The following is a 16950-nucleotide window of genomic DNA, read 5'->3' on the forward strand; positions in this document are numbered from 1 at the left end:
GGGGCCATTTTGCATTTCCTCGCCTCTCACGCGCGCGATAAAACGGCCAGTATCAGAAGCGTCTAAACATATTTACACAGCTTCTGCCCTCGACACCAAACACGATACACGCACCCCCCCCCCTCCGCCCCCACACACGGTGTGGCGCTTTATGGCGTTATATATAGAATATATAGCACCTGACAACAATGACACCATTCCATAATATTAATTTGAAAAGTGTTCATACCGAATGGTCTATTTACTTCAGCTACTCACATCTGCAAAAAAAAGTTACTCTATCTCACTCCCACGCTTTAGACCTCAATGCACATTTTTTTAAATCACTTTGTAAAATAAAATAAAAAATGAAAATCGAATGACAGCATTTACCTTGTGCATGTCATTACAACGAGTTTCACATGTGGCAGATGCCGATTAAATTGCAACATAATGACACACAGCTTATTGTTTCAAACCATTCTGCCTTTATTTACAATTCAAGATATAAATTAGTCAAGGACCAGCGAGGATCGGGTCCCCATAAACGCTTCAAAATAAAACCCAGGCGGGGCGCTTTCCCGTTTATTTACAAAGTGTCCGAGCCATTGCAATACAACTTGCATACGGAGCCCCGAGTACAAAAATAAATATCAAACTTTGCGACTTGTGTGTGTGTGTGTGACCGCTACAGCTGTCCAACCATGAATCCTCTCTCAATTTAGAGGGCGCTTTCCAGGCAATCCTCGCAGCTGACACCCCGACCTTTCCCGGAGGCACGGCATGCCGTGGCGATGGAGGGGCGCGCACGTCCTGAGAATCAAACGCATGTGCCCACCTCAAAAGTGACCAAGTCCAGGGGCCAAAACTACGCCGAGCACCAATCGAGCCAGGCGCGTGAAGCTCGAGTCGGACTGAGAACAATGGTAGTGTTATGTTGTGTTGACCAGAGTCACGTGACTTGAATTCTGTGTTGGGACTATATGGCATGTGCTAACATAAAGGGGCCGAATAGAAGTCCGTTTATCAAGCATAATACATAAGACAGTCCTTACCTTGTGTGCCTTTGTGAAGACATGTTTAGATACCACACATTGCGGATACACCTGTTTGTTCCATTGCAAATCATCTAAGCGGTAAAATATGTGCTAAAATAATTTGCTTCACTTTTTTGCACCAGTGCAAACATTTGATAATGTGAACCCTGGTGTTATTTAGCGTGGAGTCTAGATGGGTCACTTTAACCTGATAATCAAAGTTTGGCTTCTGTTTTAGCCTAGTGTAAGTGCAAAGGAGAAGCAATTATCGAAGAGGTGCTCCGTTCTTAGATTCGTGCCCCCAGAAGCAAGTCTGGCAGTAAGAAGAAATTACAGCGGAACAAGCTGTAAACTACAGGGGATAAAGAACACATGGCAACATGTAAACCTAGAGCAGTAACCTGTGTTTCACGGTGCACGGAAGGAGTTGCATCAAAGGCCAGAGGATGTGTACAAGGCCACTCTCCATGGGCAATGACAGTACAAGGCACGGTTTTGATGACAACAAAAGTGACTTAAAGGCAAATGGATTTGACTTACAGAGTGTTTCTCGAAGTGATTTTCCTAATTGAAAAACGCCATGTAAATCCGCCCCAAACGTGTCTACTACCACAGAGCAAACGTGGGGGGGTCACTGCAAATGCCACATAAAAGTTTGCTGTTGTACACTGCTCCAAGCACCATCACAGTGGCCGTGTATGTGAGCCTCATTTTGACCTGTGAACTTATCCCATTCCTAATGCAGAGTGAATGGCATGTAACAAGGGATCAGAAGAATTTGAGAAGGGTGGCTCAGCAGGTTGTGTTAATGTTGCTGAGAAGTTTGTGTTTAGAGCTGCGTTGAAAAACTAAAAGTCTTTTGTATTGTCTGCAATAAAAATTGACTCTAAAATGAAGTGTTTAGAGCTAGGAGGGGTTGAGCTGATATTCATGGCAGGGGTGGGCAGGTTTGGGGGTTCACCCCCCTCTCCATTCCACTGGAAATGTACAGAAGGCAGCCATGATTATCATAAGGCACGTTTCTTTCTGTTCCTCTCTATGCTCAGCAGGTTATTGCTTGTATATGGCCACATGTAATGGGTGCGCAGATAACTGAACAGTTTTCAAAAACAAGCACAAGCAGGGTCTGCAATAAATAAAGAAAAACATGTTATATTTATGTCTGGTGAATTAACAAGTTCCACTAACGAAATATTGCGAGATGCCTGGCACAAACCATAGGTTTTCTTGCTGCATAATCTGTCACCGTGTACAGTGAACGGCCAACGAAATCTGTGTGCTGGGTTTACCATTACCATGCAGCACCAGCTCCAGCTCCCTGGGAAACCCCCCCCTATTACGCCCAAATGCTGAAGTAGGCGCGCAATATCGCCAGTGCAGGGGAGCGCTGCCCCATTAGGGACATTGACGCCTTAGCTCTCTTGCGGTATCCTAGTGGGTCAGAGGTCTTCCCGATCTCAAGATACGCCAGACTTTGCTTCAGGGATGGTGTTAGGACCTTTCAACTTTTCCAATGAAAGGGGACTCGAGCCTCAGGGGACCACCAGCAACTACCCCATATTCCCAGTCAGCATGCTAATATGATATATAAAGGAAGTAATATATTCCTTTATATATTACTTTCTAGGGCTTAGAGTGTGTGCTTTGCAGCACTCGCCTTACAAGCTGCGTTTGCTGGAGCTCGTCCAGCAGTCACTTTCATTGGAGAAAATAGAAGTGTTATCACCTCGTTGCCTTTCAACACTGGTTGCTCCACGTCCACCATACCTACCAAGAAGGGTTCATAGCTGTTAAGTGGGCATTCAGTGTTTCAGCTCCCTGCCATTAACCATATCTTTATCTCCATTAAAATGCATGCCCCCACCAGGGCTCTAAGCAGGAGTGGGGCAGCTATCATGCTGAAATGGGCCCCCACACACACCTTCAGCCAGGCCTGTGGCTCCTGAACATTGCTGGCAATTATTTTTTTGTTGGTGGTGGTTTATGTGGAGGGGTGGGGTTATTCATGTTGTTTTGTTTTATTTCTATCTGGGAGCAGGAAACACTGTATGGGGGTGGCCAGGTGTGTTACAATTTCAAAGCAGGCATAGGAAATAATGCATAACACCCAAAGAAGACCTATTTAGGATATGAAAGGAGACTGGAGTTGTCTGCGGCCTTACATAGTCAGCACATACGTGGTTACCAAACTCTTGGGTGACGTCGTACACACATCCACTTATTGTGCCTCACGACCTCCTCTTACTAGAAAATACGGTTTAATTTTATTTAAATTCTTTCCCTTTCCACATAGTTGGGCCTAATTCACAGAGTGTTTTATAATGGCAAAACCCCATTGGAAAACGCTCCGTGAATTAGGTGCAAAGTCATTTCTGCATGAGAGAATTTCACAGGGGCCATTAACTGCACCAGGTGCTCGCATTTAACATCTCGTGTGATTGATGTGTTTAGACAAAACATTGGCGTTTTAAACAGTTATTGCCTGAATTAAAGGAAACAATGATATAACGGTTTCTATTCAAACCATGGCCGGCGCCGCTCCACGAGAGGCACGAGGGCCCACAAAGGAGCGTTACATCGGAATGAGGTGATTTGCTTTCTAATAATGAGCCTCCCGGTAGCTGCTCTGGTGGTGGTGGGGACAGGGTAGAGGGACTGGAGGGGGGGGGGACTCCACTGCTCGGAGAGTCACACGCCCCCTCACTGGCCTGGCTGAGGGATGCCTACAGAGAAGAGGTCGAGCTCCCACTGTGCACAAGTCCAGTGAGGGCTCTACCAAGACACAACCACGGGGTGCAGTCAGCTGAAGGACACACGCCCCTTCCCTAATACCCTTGCTCGCGCCGTCTCCATTGCATGCGGTTTCTCTTTCAAAGCCCAACTACCCTCTATAGCCCGCGTGGAAACTATAAGGGGCTCCTGCCACCAGTTAAGGAATGGAATGGGGGCACGGTCACTATAAGGAGGCCATCATTTCATCTGTAAAATGCAGCCCTGTAATAAAAGTATTCGGCAAGCGGGGGTGTTCTAGCACGACTCCCCCCCTCCTACGCCCCCTTTGTGGCTTACTTCACGAGGTGCAGCATCACTGTTTAATTAAGGATTTGAAAATCAGTTGGGACTCCCTGCCAACCCTCTCACCTGAAGTGTGAAGGTAGGAAAGTCCACTTATGACATGAGTGCATGTGCTACAAGTGTACTCAGGGGTGCATTCTGCAACATTTCTGCAGGGAATAAATGCACACAAATAAGTGGAGTTGTTCTGACAAAGTACTGTAGCATCCATTGGCCACTTTCCTTTAGTCACCTGAAACAAGCTGACATAAAAAAAACACACTTACATGTTCAGAGATGAGTAAGGGAAGGGGTGACACACTCGATCCGTGCCCCCCATCCTCTCACTCAACAGTGAGAGGGATATCTTTGTATAGTACATTCTTGTGTACTTATCATTGGTGTACATGTGCAAAAACTAGGGGCCCGATTCATGGAATTTTTTACACGGTTCGATGTGACTATGCACTGCTGAAAAGTGACTGCACAACCGCCACAAACCCTGATTCATGGAACTTTGCAAAGTGTATTTTTCCAGTGCAAAGTCATTGCTAAGTTCCATGAATCGGGGTTTGTGTCGGCAGTGGAAAGTCACTTTTCAGCAGTACAAAATCACTTTGAACCATGTAAAAGAAACTCCATGAATAGGGCCTTAGGTATTCCAATAGCCTCCAAAGGCGGCCTTCTAGCTAGACAAGGGCATTTGCTTTGACTCTTCTGAGATGCTGAAGCCGGTGTTGAGTCGGGTAATTGTTCAGTCAGGCCTATTGAGTGCTCATGTGAGGCTAGAGGACCGGCTCCCCTTTTTTGGACTCATAGCTAGAGCCCCGGAAGTGCTGCTCGCTCTGGCTGCCGGCAGTTTGGAGGGAGTCTGGGCCCTGCTTGTGGGCAGAGCCTGTGGTGATCACAGTCTGGCCTAGGCTCTCACCAGCTGCCATAGCTGCGGAGCCGTAGCGCAGGATGCCCTGGCTTTGTAGGGCAGCATTGAAGTTCCCATAGTTTGCGTAGTTGCTGTAAAATGGTGACGTGTAGTAAATAAGTCCTCCTAAAATGGACGAGGGGGAGTAGGTCGAGCCGTGAGAGTTGGTGGAGGTAGGAGGGGGGCACAAGGCCGTGGATGGGCTGCTTTGACCCAGGGTCTGCTGTTTATGGTCCGAAGTGGCTATCTCTGCAAGAGACCAGAGTTTGGGTTTGACGGCCTGGGGCTGGGAGCTAGGAGAGACAGCATTGTCCAAAGAGGTCTTGTTTAGGGTCCTTGCGATTTCCTCCCTCTGTTGCTGGTGGTGGTTAAGGAGAACACGGTCCATCCCACGCAGGGGCGATGGTGGAAAGTGCTTGGTGCTGGGGAGATCTTGGTCTTCCTCCACCTCCACATCGTCGTCTTCGTCGTCCTCTTCGTACTTGTCTTTGGACTCAGAACCAGACTCGCAGAGGTGCTCCACCTCCAGGCAGGGAATCTTCTCACCGTCGGACTCGGCGGAGCAGGAGTGGTCAGTCATAGAGTCCACGTGCAAACTGATACCTGAGGCAGAACAAGCAACAAGGCCAAAGTGAGTGATGTGCGCCTAATTCAAGTCTCATCAAAACAAGTCAAAGCTGGAACTCATGAAAGCTTTCTTGATATTTGCAAGAGATTTTATCCGATACATTCAACAAATACCACACTGGATCAGAAACATGATGTGTCAATGTTACCCTTTCCATTATTTTGCATATCTCTACTATATTTGAAATAGATTGCATTAATCAGGAACACAGTCAGGCTAAAATCATGTAGAGATTAAAGTCGTGGTAAAATCGAGTTGGGTTATTGACTCTATAATCTGCATGTAGGCCTACTGACCGAAGTGGATAATTGGCATCACCATTGGTGGCGAAGTGCCCTTACTTGATATAATGTTCTAAACATGGCACTGGATTTGGCAGCTTGGACTATCGAATGCTCACACCCAACATCGCACGTGTAGCTGAGACTGAATAGTGGACACACCCCACTAGGGAATGAAACCAAGAGAATAATTGCAAGTAAAACACATTTATATGAGATAAATGCAAGCAGAGGACTCTGCTGCCCGAGAGCGCTCTGCCAAACAAGGGGGCGGAAAAGACCAAGTCTCCCCCCAACACTATCTTAGACTGTGGACATCACCACATATTGATGATACTGGCCGCACTTGCTCAGAGAAGTAGTGGCCAATGTGTGGTGGGGCATGGAAGGGGGAGGCTAAGGGGAGCACAGTTCGGGTGGTGGAAGAGGGGTGAAGTGATCACTGCAAATTCTCTAAGGATAATTTATTTGATGCCGAATGCATGTTATTTGTAAAATCGCTAATCACATTAGAGTAAAATGAACGGCTGTCTTCATGCAGAAAGCTTAAGCTGCACCAGCACTGATGTGAATACCTATTCAGCACGGTTTGCATTCTTCACCTTCTGAGAAATGCACTTTTGCCAGTACCAGAATGCAAAGAACCAAAGTATGTGCCCACGCAGTCTGGGAACGGGTGGCATCTTGGGTTTGCCTATCCCTTTCCTACTAATTAACTCAATGCCATTGAACCAGAAAAAGGCCTCACCTTCATCTTCCGCTGAGGCCTCGTTGCTCTCCTGCCCCTTGTCTGAACTCTCCTCCTTAGCCCTGTCGCCGTCGCCGTCCTCCTCGTCCTCATCCTCGCTCTTGTTCCGCGGGGCCCAGGTGACCTTGTTCTCCTTCTTGAGCCTGCGGCGGGCGTTGGCGAACCAGGTGGAGACCTGGGTCAGGGTCATCTTGGTGATAATCACCAGCATGATCTTCTCGCCCTTGGTGGGGTAGGGGTTCTTGCGGTGCTCGTTGAGCCAGGCCTTCAGGGTGGCCGTGGCATCACGTGTGGCATTCTTCCGGGAGGCCGGGTCGTTCAGCTGGTAGGGGTAAGCAGGGCTGCCATAGGGGTGGTAGCTGATGGCCCCAGTCATTCCAGTCGCGTGGGCATCATACAGTGATCCCTATAATAAAAAGAGATATTTAACATAAGTTGCCAATTAATGATTCATGCAGAATCAACAAGCTTAAAAGGATTTGGAAATGAAAAATGACTATAAGTGACTTTTCCCCCATGCACCCATTTCTTAAATATGCAATTAAAAGAGGCCTGTAAGCAGGGGTGGACTGGGAACTAAAAGAGGCCCTGGAAATAATTACTAGGGACCAAAAGAGGCCCTGGAAATAATGTTCAAGTGGCCCCAAATGACACATTTTCTGCAAGCCCAATGATTTTCCTATGAGAACATTTGGAAATACCAAACAAAAGAGGCCCAGGGTGCGGGGGCCCAACGGGAAATCTCCAGAGTTCCCTACTGGCCAGTCCACCCCTGCCTGTAAACCCTCGTTTACATAGCAGAGAGGCGAGAATGCCACCAACCACTGAATGCATATATTGCTAAAGTGATGGAAGGGTACCTTTAGTCTTCCCTCAGCTCGAATATTAAACGAGTGGGCAGCCCGCCGCTGTTTATTTTTCTAAGACATTGGGCCTCATTACGACCCAGGCGGACTTCGCGGTGCTAAATGCACCGCGAAGCATGGCGGAAAGCCGCCGATAGCGCCATGGGGGTTGGCGGATTTACCGCCCCATTCCGACCTCGGCGGAGCGGTAAATCCCCAATCCCCATTCTGCCCTTCCCCATTCCCATTTTCGCCCCATAGGGTATAATGGGAGTGGGGAAGGAGTTAATTACGCCACCGTAAAATACGGTGGCGTAATTAACAACGAGGTCCCGTAGCGCCATGGTTTTCTCCGGCTGGTAAAACCAGGCGGAGAAAAGCTCCATGGCGCTACGGGAACTCGTAGTATGGCGGAGAGGTACGCCATGAACTACGCTGGCGTAATACCCTCTCCGCCAGGGTCCTAATGAGGCCCATTGTGGGATTGGTCGCTCCAAGTGAGGCTTTCGTTTATTGAGATGCTTCACTCCCCCCCAAAAAAGGAAGAAAAAAAACATTTTAAAGGGTGGACTTTTCTCTGCCTTCTTGTCTCTTTTCTAACTTAATCTCCCCTCTTTACAATTCGGCGCCCCGCTGCACGGCCAATCCAATTTGCAAACGAGAAGATATGCACCGGATCGAATTGATGAAATGTGGCGGAATTTGCATTTTAAATCTCCTTTGTTGACGTTTTAAATTCGGCGTGTTTGAGAGGGCACCGCATGGGGGCGTGGGGTGGGGCGAGGGGGGAGTCGGAGACCGTGCTCTGGGACTGGATTGACAGAAGGAATCGTGTGCTTGGCTGGACAGGGCGAGAAACTAGACACTTTCTGGTGCCAAAGTCCTGGGCACACGGTTGCACGTCCAGAATCTCAGGCTGGCCTCGAGCTGTTAGCAATCAAGCGGGGGGCACGGTGCTGCCCGTCCCTCCCCGCGGGGTCCAGTGCCATTAAAAGCAAACATGATCCAGGGGCCGGGCAGCAGAAAAATGCCACTTTGCACAGATATTCCTCCAGCCGCGCACATTGTTTGCAAACGACCGAATGTCTTTTTAATGCGGGGGGAAAGCGATGATTAAAATGGAGTCATGTTAACGAGGCCGGAATCATATTCAGATTGTGTTTCCTTTTAATGAGAGGAACCTAAAGATCTGGCTGTGTGGCTGAAAGTGGGGGCTCGGGTGGGGGCGCAGGGGTCACAGCCCGAGAGCACAAGTGTAACTAGGCTGAACATTTCACGGCCCAGTGCCCCCAAGAAAAGACACAAACACCGCGGATTAAATACAAATACAGACCACAGATCAAAATATTGTGAGGGGGCAATGCTACAGGAGTGGGCACGCTGAAGCGACATGTAGCGCACATTTAAAAGAATCTCCTCGGCAGAAGCCAGTCCACTGAAATGACCCGTGCTCCGACCCGTAGCGTGGGAAGAAGCAGGGGCCAAGAAACTCCGGAGCGTAACCAACAAAAGGATAGGTTTTGGGAACCATTTCATTACAAAATGGACACCAGATCAAATCAACAAAACACATTTACTTATATTATGTTGTTCGTTTTTTTACTGAAATGGCGGGCATGGATTACTTTAGCAAACTCGTCTGTTTATAACGCATGCTAGCGTTGATAACATTCCAGAATGTAGTGTTGCTATGTGCATTTGCAACACCCATGTGGAGGTATGTGTTCATATAGCTATAGTCCCACTTTCGCTTTAATGGCAACACCTGTGCAAAGTGGACTGTTATAGTGTGTACGGGGGACAATGCCCGCTCTACTCCACAGTCCATTACTGATATGATATATTCAATGTAATGGGTCGCATGACCCCCAGCAGCGAAGTATAAGCAGTGAAAGAGACGCGAGTGACAAACTCACCATGTAGGCAGGGAAGCCGGCGGTGGGGTCTCCCCCGGGCCCAGGGTAGTGCAGAGAGCCGCCGAAACCTGCAGCCACTGCCGCCGCCTGGTCACTGAACGCCGCCGCGGAGCCCGCGTAGGGGCTGAAGGCCGAGCCCGAAGAGACACCCGCGGAGCGGGCCAGCAGCTCCACCCCGCCCCCGCGGGCAGCGCCGTAGGCGGCCGGGCAGGAGTAGAGCGCCAGGGAGCCGGGCGACTGGTACAGGTATCCCCGCGGGTAGGACATGGCCGGCCGGGGCCGCCGGGCAGAGCTCCGCTGCGCGCCTCTCTGCCTCCCGCTCTGCCGAGGCTCGGCTCCGCGGACGGTCTCCCCTTGCTCCCCGCTCCTTTCAGAGGTCTAGAGGGGGCGAGCGCCTGCTCTGGAGGCGCGGGCCGGGCAGGGGCCGAGCATGCTGGAGGCAGCGCGGGCGCATAGTGCGGGCGCCAGCCCCCGGTGCCCGGTGCAGAGGCGCTGCGTGTGGTGAGTGGCGGCTGGTGCTGCTGCCGCTCCCCGGGCGCCGCAGAGCGCGTCCACTTTTTTCCACGGGAAACCTTAGTGTGAAGAGTTAAGAAACAGAGAAAGAGCAGCGGAGTTCCCGATGAGTTCAGGGAGATGGAGCTGTCCGTCACCTGCTCCTCATCTTCCTGTGCAGACGGGGTCCGCCCTCGCCTCCACCCCCTTCCCCACCTCCAGAGAGGGCGCACATTGGAAGCGGGGGGAGCGGGGGGAGGAAGGGGTGGGAACCAAGTATCACTGAACCGCAGAGGGGAGAAACCGTATCCCAGGGAGAGTCACAGAATGCCTGACAGACAAGGGGTGTGTTTATGGAAACGTGGTGCAGTGGGGTTGAAGTTTCACGCTTATAAAGAATTAGAGGGTTTTGGGGGCGCCACCTAAGCTCATTATTCCTCCTCCAGTCAAGGGTTAAGCGATATATTACCTGCAGGTCCGTGGTCTCCCACAGAGCTTCGGGTGACTCTGCTCCACATGTCAAATCCGGTGCAGTCTGTGCCCTCGCCCCACGCGCACGCAGTTTACTTGCTTGGCAGGGACGCATCGCCGAGATGTCAAGTGGGTCAGGAACCGCCCCAGTACGGCTCGCATCTCTTGTAGACACTTCTGTAGAAGAGAACATTATTATTCGGGCGCAGCATGCCGAAGCCCACGTGACAGACCTTTTAACTAAAATATGTTAATCCAATCCTCTTGATGGGTCGATGATGGCCGAATAGACAGACTAGAAAACGGACAGACTGATAAACTGCTCGGGGCTCGGCTCACACACTTCGGGCTTGATTCGCACAGCGTTTTCCTGAGAATCAGGCCCTTCCATGCTTATGACACTGAAAAGTCAAGCCCACAAAAGAGCGTGTTATTATTTACAATCCATGCAGTAGTGTACGGCTGTGCGATCCTTCGGCACTACATTAAGGCGAGGGCCTATAGGGGGTGTTGAAAGGTATGCCACCGTTAGCGCCTATTAGAGCATATATGCTCACGTTCAAGCTGCGCTATATACGCACATTACACCGACCGACAAAGCAAGTATACACACACGCACGCCTTATCGACAGGTGCACGGGAAGACATCCTCTTGTACGGATAATGGTGCGGGCGTTTGTGTATGTGTGTGTTTCTTTCCCTCTACTGCGTGTAACGTGTAAATAAGACACTAGACAGGAGATAAGCAATAGTGTCGAGGCTTATAATTGGCCTTCTGGTTGCACAGGGCCACCCTCTCTCAAAAAAGAAAAGCTGCCCGACAACGCCTCAATCATTAAGCACATCACACCTGCTCGCCTCCCCCAGAGGCGGCCCTGCCCCCGGCGCTGCCCGCGTGAGATAATAGCCCGACCACTGCGTGATGTTTAATTGATGTGTATTGACAGGAAGTTCAAATACTGTAACGTTTTTTTAATAATACATATTCGTATTTAAACCGCCGGGCGGAGAAATCGATACGGGCCGCAGCACCTGAATAAAACATGGCCGTGGGTTTCGCAGACAGCGCAGCTTCCTGTGAGTTCGGGGCCGCATTTAAGCTGCTACTGCTGCCGTCGGGGAGCGGAGGACAGCAATGAGAGTCACATTGCACTGGACAGAGGACGCAGGCCTTCTCCTTTCCCTTAAAAGATTCCGGGCTATATTGCCAATATAGAGACCCGCCGCTGGGAGCGCCTTTGGTAAAATGGCGGCCGTGACTCTTGCGCCCGTTCCATTCCGGGGCTCGCGCTCGTGCTTCTGTGGAGTGGGGAAGAGCTGGGGGCACGTGTAATCCACGAGTCTGCCGTTGGACTGGACCGGAGCGTTGTCTCCAGCCCAGGTGTGGGGGCAGGGGGGGGGGGGCACTCTACATGTTTACGAGAAAACGCGATTATTGACCGAACTTAATTTTGGGCTAGTTTGACTGTGTGTATGAGAGTTGGTAGCTGAACCTCTACCTGGATCTGACTGAAATAACCGCAAAAGTTGGAATATCAGTGACAGAATACAGACATGATTTCAGGTGCACATATGATAACCAGAACATCTTTTTCGTTATATTCCGTTGCATTTTGGAAAGCCGCTGCTAGACAAAATGAAACCTGAGCAGGGGTTAGCCAACCCAATCCTCGCACTGCCACCGGGACGGTTTTTAATATGGTTGCCAGTTGGGTTGGATTGACTTCCTGGCTGTCACCCATCGCTCCTCTGCACGACCCGCTGAGGGGGCATAGTTCCCGGCCTGACTCTGCTCGCACTGGCTAAACCCTGCGGTGTTATGTATTTATGTATCTGTGGAACCAGTCTTGGGAGTTTTAGAGTAATGTGTAGGCAAAACGTCGTCCAGCCTGTGGGGCGTCTTAATCGGCAGGGTCTGCTCTCGGCACCTTTCCCAGCTCCCTAAGGGGAGCTACTCGGAGAATACCCACACTCCTTACTGGTGGCAAGGCCAGTATAACCAGTAACTCGCATGGTGGCCTCTACATCTCCTCGTTTCCTCGCAGTGACAGTTCCGGCCTTACGTCTTATTCACGCGCGGGCCCATAATGAGACTCCACGACGACGTGGCAATTAGTGGGACAGGGAGTTACCAGTCCATCAGGCGGCCCTGCGGTCTTCTTACCGAAACACCCGTCTAATTTCCCAATACAGGTTTCGAGTTCGCACCATCAGCCTCCTGTGCCTCTTCTGGCCCGAGTATCAGTCCGACCACATCCCCGGCACCTGTGTCCATGCGCGCCCCACACTAGCTGCTCACCGGACATCTTGTTAGGAAATTAATTCTTCTTCTTCTTCTTCTTCTTCTTCTTCTTCTTCTTCTTCTTCTTCTTCTTCTTCTTCTTCTTCTTCTTCTTCTTCTTCTTCTTCTTCTTCTTCTTCTTCTTCTTCTTCTTCTTCTTCTTCTTCTTCTTCTTCTTCTTCTTCTTCTTCTTCTTCTTCTTCTTCTTCTTCTTCTTCTTCTTCTTCTTCTTCTTCTTCTTCTTCTTCTTCTTCTTCTTCTTCTTCTCCTTTTCTCTCTCTCTGTCTCTCTCTCTATTGGAACTTTCAATGAACATGTGTCTTCTTCAGTAAATCTATCTATCTATCTATCTATCTATCTATCTATCTATCTATCTATCTATCTATCTATCTATCTATCTATCTATCTATCTATCTATCTATCTACGGGTCTGACACTTTTGGGCGCTCTGTCCTTGCACACAGCACTACCAGTGTGGATGGTTCTTAGGCACGGGCTGTTCTGGTGCGGAGTGTGTGTATTCGCATAATTTGAAGCGCGTGATGGCGCTCGCCTACCACTTCAAGCCCCTCTGTTGTGCAGCAGGTATAGGGCGGGGGGAGGGGAAGCCCGCTGTGGGTTCGGTAGAGCGGCGAGGCCGCTAATAGGCCCCGTGTCCTCCTGAACTTACTCGGGGCGCTCCAGTTAAACACGGTGCGACTAATTTGCTCTGAATTGTTCGGAGTCACTTTCATCGCAATAACTACAAGGATTGCTCCCAGTATAACCCCCCAAAATGCAAGTAAACTGTATCTGAAATAACGGCACATTGTAGCTGTAAAGAGTTCGAGCCGATGGCAGCACCGCAGGCTGCTCCCACACACTGCACGGTGTTGGGGGTTTAGTAAAGGAGGACTCACGCGCCCTTTATATGGGACGGTCTGTATTAATGCACACGTCTGCCAGACTCCATCCTACCAGCCACACATCGAGAATGAACGCGAAAGCAGACAGAGCGGAAGGCGTGAAGGCGACGCCCAACTCACAGCGAGCGTGGCACAGGGCGCTGTGGCGATGGGGGCTGCCGACCGGTGGTCGGATGTGCACTAGTGTGCCACTGTTTGCATGTATGTCTCCCACGCCACATCTTCTTTTTTTCTGTGTGGCTGTCATTGCTTTCACTAATAACATCCATGGCGTGTCCTTTCTACACAGCTTTCAACTGGGGCGGCTCTGGGAGACCGGCAACTGCGACAGACCGCCCCACCTCTCGCGTCCCCGACTGTAGTGCGTCCTCGTAGAAACCCTGTGGTCACACGACCAACACTCGCGGAGGCCACTTTTGCGGATTTGAAATATATTCTTGTGCTAGTATAAATTTGCATTCGCACGTGATGTATCCGGGCCTGGATTCAGCCCAGTAAACACGTGGGGCCAGATTTACAAAAGCCTTTTACAATGGCTCGCTCCCATTGACAAAAGCTTTGTAAATCAGGCATTTGGTCCCTCACGTGGCACAAGCGCACGTGCAAAGCATGTGCATTTAACAATGAGGAAATATTTATATAATCATCGCTTAACCGACTGTGCTTGATACCTTGCCAATGTTACTAACATTGCAATCTTTCAAATAGCGTTATCGAATTCACAGCGTACACCGTCGTTTTCATGCAATACAGTAACGTGCACATTTATAGTAGACAGCAATCAAAGTGAGGTACACCGTGTTCACTTAACTGATCCAACTTGGAGTATGAGGTACACATATTTCCAACCCAAATGCCAGTCTGACGTTAGCCACATGTGTGCACGCTTGGGCGTGCATATAGCCTTTCTAGAACGCCTTTTCAGGTTGTTTACAAATGGAGGGACCACGCGTCCTCATGTCACCGCGCATATAATTGTTCACACACTTCTGTTTGTAGAGCACTAGGCGGCAAGGGCTGCAGGCACTTCTGGCAAAAAGTCACCCCATGACGGTGACAGGGCAACAGCTTTTTCCCCACGTCCGCAAATTCTGTAAATTCGGTTGATCTGATCTCCAGGAAGCGCCAAGAGTAAAAAAAAAAATACCCCGGTGGCACACAATTGCGGTTTTGGCGGTAGTTTCGCAAGCGGATATGAGAGGTTATCCGCTACTGATTGATGGACCCCGCCTAAACAAATCAGATCACCCCCCAACCCGACGCAGAAGGTTATCGAGGGTTATTCATCAAAGGCGCCACACATTTATTTATCAAAACCATGTTATCTGTTCCGTTGAAATTACCCATTATTATAATTCGTATCATGGCGGGTAACACGTAGCTTAGACTATTAAAGTCTGACGGCGTAAAACGCTCCTTTTTATTCTGTGTGTCTGCGCCTCCAACTGTAACGTGTTATAATCGAGAATAGTGAACAGGGCTCCAGAAGTGCGGGTCGAAGTGCTAAGGACGAGTATGCCTATCATTTTTGCATATACTTAATTAACGCTCAGCAGTTAAGGGGTTAAAGGAAATACATAATTTACAAGTACAATGTAAAAAGTGTACCGTGGATAACCAAACCTGGACGAGTGGAGGACGGAGGCGCGATACACATTTTAAGAAAGTTAGCATATCGCTTTAATACTTTCTCCTGGGGTTCATCTGCACTCAAGACAAAGGTCCCCCAACCCGCCACTGAGACATCACTTGCTGCGATTTTAACATGACAAGCAAGGGTTAATTAAAAATCCACTTTTGATCCCTGTAGTCGTCGTGTTTGTGAGGTGGACAGCTGGGGCGCCTCACCCCCACTTCCACACGGTGTTAACTGCGGGTCTCAGGCTGCATGTGCTGTTGCGACGACGCATTCAGTGGATAAGCGCCGATACTGCAGGTCGCCTCCCTCACGCCTCTCTCTTCAGCGCGAGCCTTGCCTTGCCTTCACTTCTGCACTCTTGACGCCAGAGAGCACCGGTGGCACAGGAAACCCCTCTCCGGGAGCGCGCAGCTGCCACTCAAACTCGACCCCAACCCTCAGACAGGCACCGATGTCTGCCCAGTCTTTGCATAAAGAAACAAAATAGGGCAACATGGAAGGAAACAGTGAGTAAAAACAGAGACTCGAAAGACGGACAGAACACTAGAACCAGTCATTTAAAGGACATGGTGCTTGGTAATAAAACCTGTCAGTGTCTTCGGGGTTGTTTGTATTTCGAGTAGGTTTACAATACAGGTAAACCCAGCACCTTCCCTGTAGGTAGTTTGTTCATTAAATGTTTTGTCATCATTGCCCCCTGCAACAATTTCCTTGATCTGGTACTTGTCACGGTGGAAAGTAACACATCTCCTCACTTTTCACTACAAAGTCCTGTTGGTGATGTTCAGTGTTTTCAGGAGCACAATCTGCAGTGCAATTGGGGGCTGATACATAGAAAGTTTTGCACCCCACAAAGGCACTTTTGCAACGAAAAAGTGTACTTTGCTGTGTTCAAAACTCATCTGTCTGATTCAGGGATTGTACTTTGCGTGGGTCTGCACTCACTTTGCGTGGGTCCTTCAGTACATTGCACCCACACTGCCAAAATTTTGGAAGGGCCAGCGCAAAGAAACAAATAGAGTGCGGAAAGTGCATATTGCCCATTTCTTGCACAAAATGAGGAAGAATGAGGAATAACGTGGGCATGTTGAGGGAGGCTCAGCGTAAAATATAATACACCCAGTCAAACACAAACATAACCCAATTCATGGATTACTAACTGCAACTTCCCGGAGCGAAACATCACATGCAAACCCCGTGATCTCACCCCCACATGATGCAACACAATGTACAAAGTGCCAAGGATACCTATATAAGCACGCAATGCACACCATTTCAAAGTGGCAGCGATCATACGTGTTCATGGAAGAATGAGGAGGAGGATGGTTAGTGACAGGATTTTACATGCTCGCACACAGCTTTTTGGGATGCTAGATGACAAGTTGTATGCAAGATACAGATTCCCTCCCCATGTCATCCAAGACCTGGTCAGGGAGTGGGAGGAAGACCTTGCATCGTCCACCATCTGCTCCCATGGACTCACACCCCTGGAGAAGGTGCTAACAGCCCTACATTTTCTGGCTACTAGCTCTCTACAGCACACCTCTGTCATTGTTGGGGGAATATCGCAGGCCATGCAATCCCAGTGCCTACACCAGGTATTGCGCTACATTACATCACGTGTTCTTAGGCACATATACATGCCACGCACACCGCAAGCAAGGCAGAGAGTGTGCCAGTTCTCCAGCAAGTGGTCTGGCATGGATTACATTCTCCTGAATATTCCCCGTCAGGCTGGGAATCCTTGGTGAAAGA

General features: G+C 49.5%; 1 protein-coding gene across 1 annotated transcript; it reads right to left on the bottom strand.

Annotated features, from left to right (window-relative positions):
• Positions 1-444: 444 nt before the first annotated feature.
• On the bottom strand, positions 445-10050 carry LOC138481530 (iroquois-class homeodomain protein irx-2-like). Its single transcript, XM_069613711.1, has 3 exons — positions 9408-10050; positions 6647-7052; positions 445-5592 (listed from the first exon to the last, which is right to left on the bottom strand). The coding sequence occupies exons 1-3, from the start codon at positions 9672-9674 to the stop codon at positions 4856-4858; spliced, it is 1410 nt and encodes a 469-aa protein (XP_069469812.1). The 5' UTR covers positions 9675-10050; the 3' UTR covers positions 445-4855.
• Between the last annotated feature and the right edge of the window lie 6900 nt (positions 10051-16950).

This window comes from Ambystoma mexicanum, chromosome 5p (genome assembly GCF_040938575.1).
Source record: "Ambystoma mexicanum isolate Mex_15411 chromosome 5p, UKY_AmexF1_1, whole genome shotgun sequence".
Taxonomy (NCBI): domain Eukaryota; kingdom Metazoa; phylum Chordata; class Amphibia; order Caudata; family Ambystomatidae; genus Ambystoma; species Ambystoma mexicanum.

Coding starts and splice junctions, on each gene's coding strand:
- LOC138481530 (XM_069613711.1), bottom strand. CDS start 9,674: ATGTCCTACCCGCGGGGATACCTGTACCAGTCGCCCGGCTCCCTGGCG. Junction 7,053..9,407: donor CCGGCTTCCCTGCCTACATG/GTGAGTTTGTCA, acceptor TTTTTATTATAG/GGATCACTGTATGATGCCCA. Junction 5,593..6,646: donor GGCCTCAGCGGAAGATGAAG/GTGAGGCCTTTT, acceptor GTTCTGCCTCAG/GTATCAGTTTGCACGTGGAC.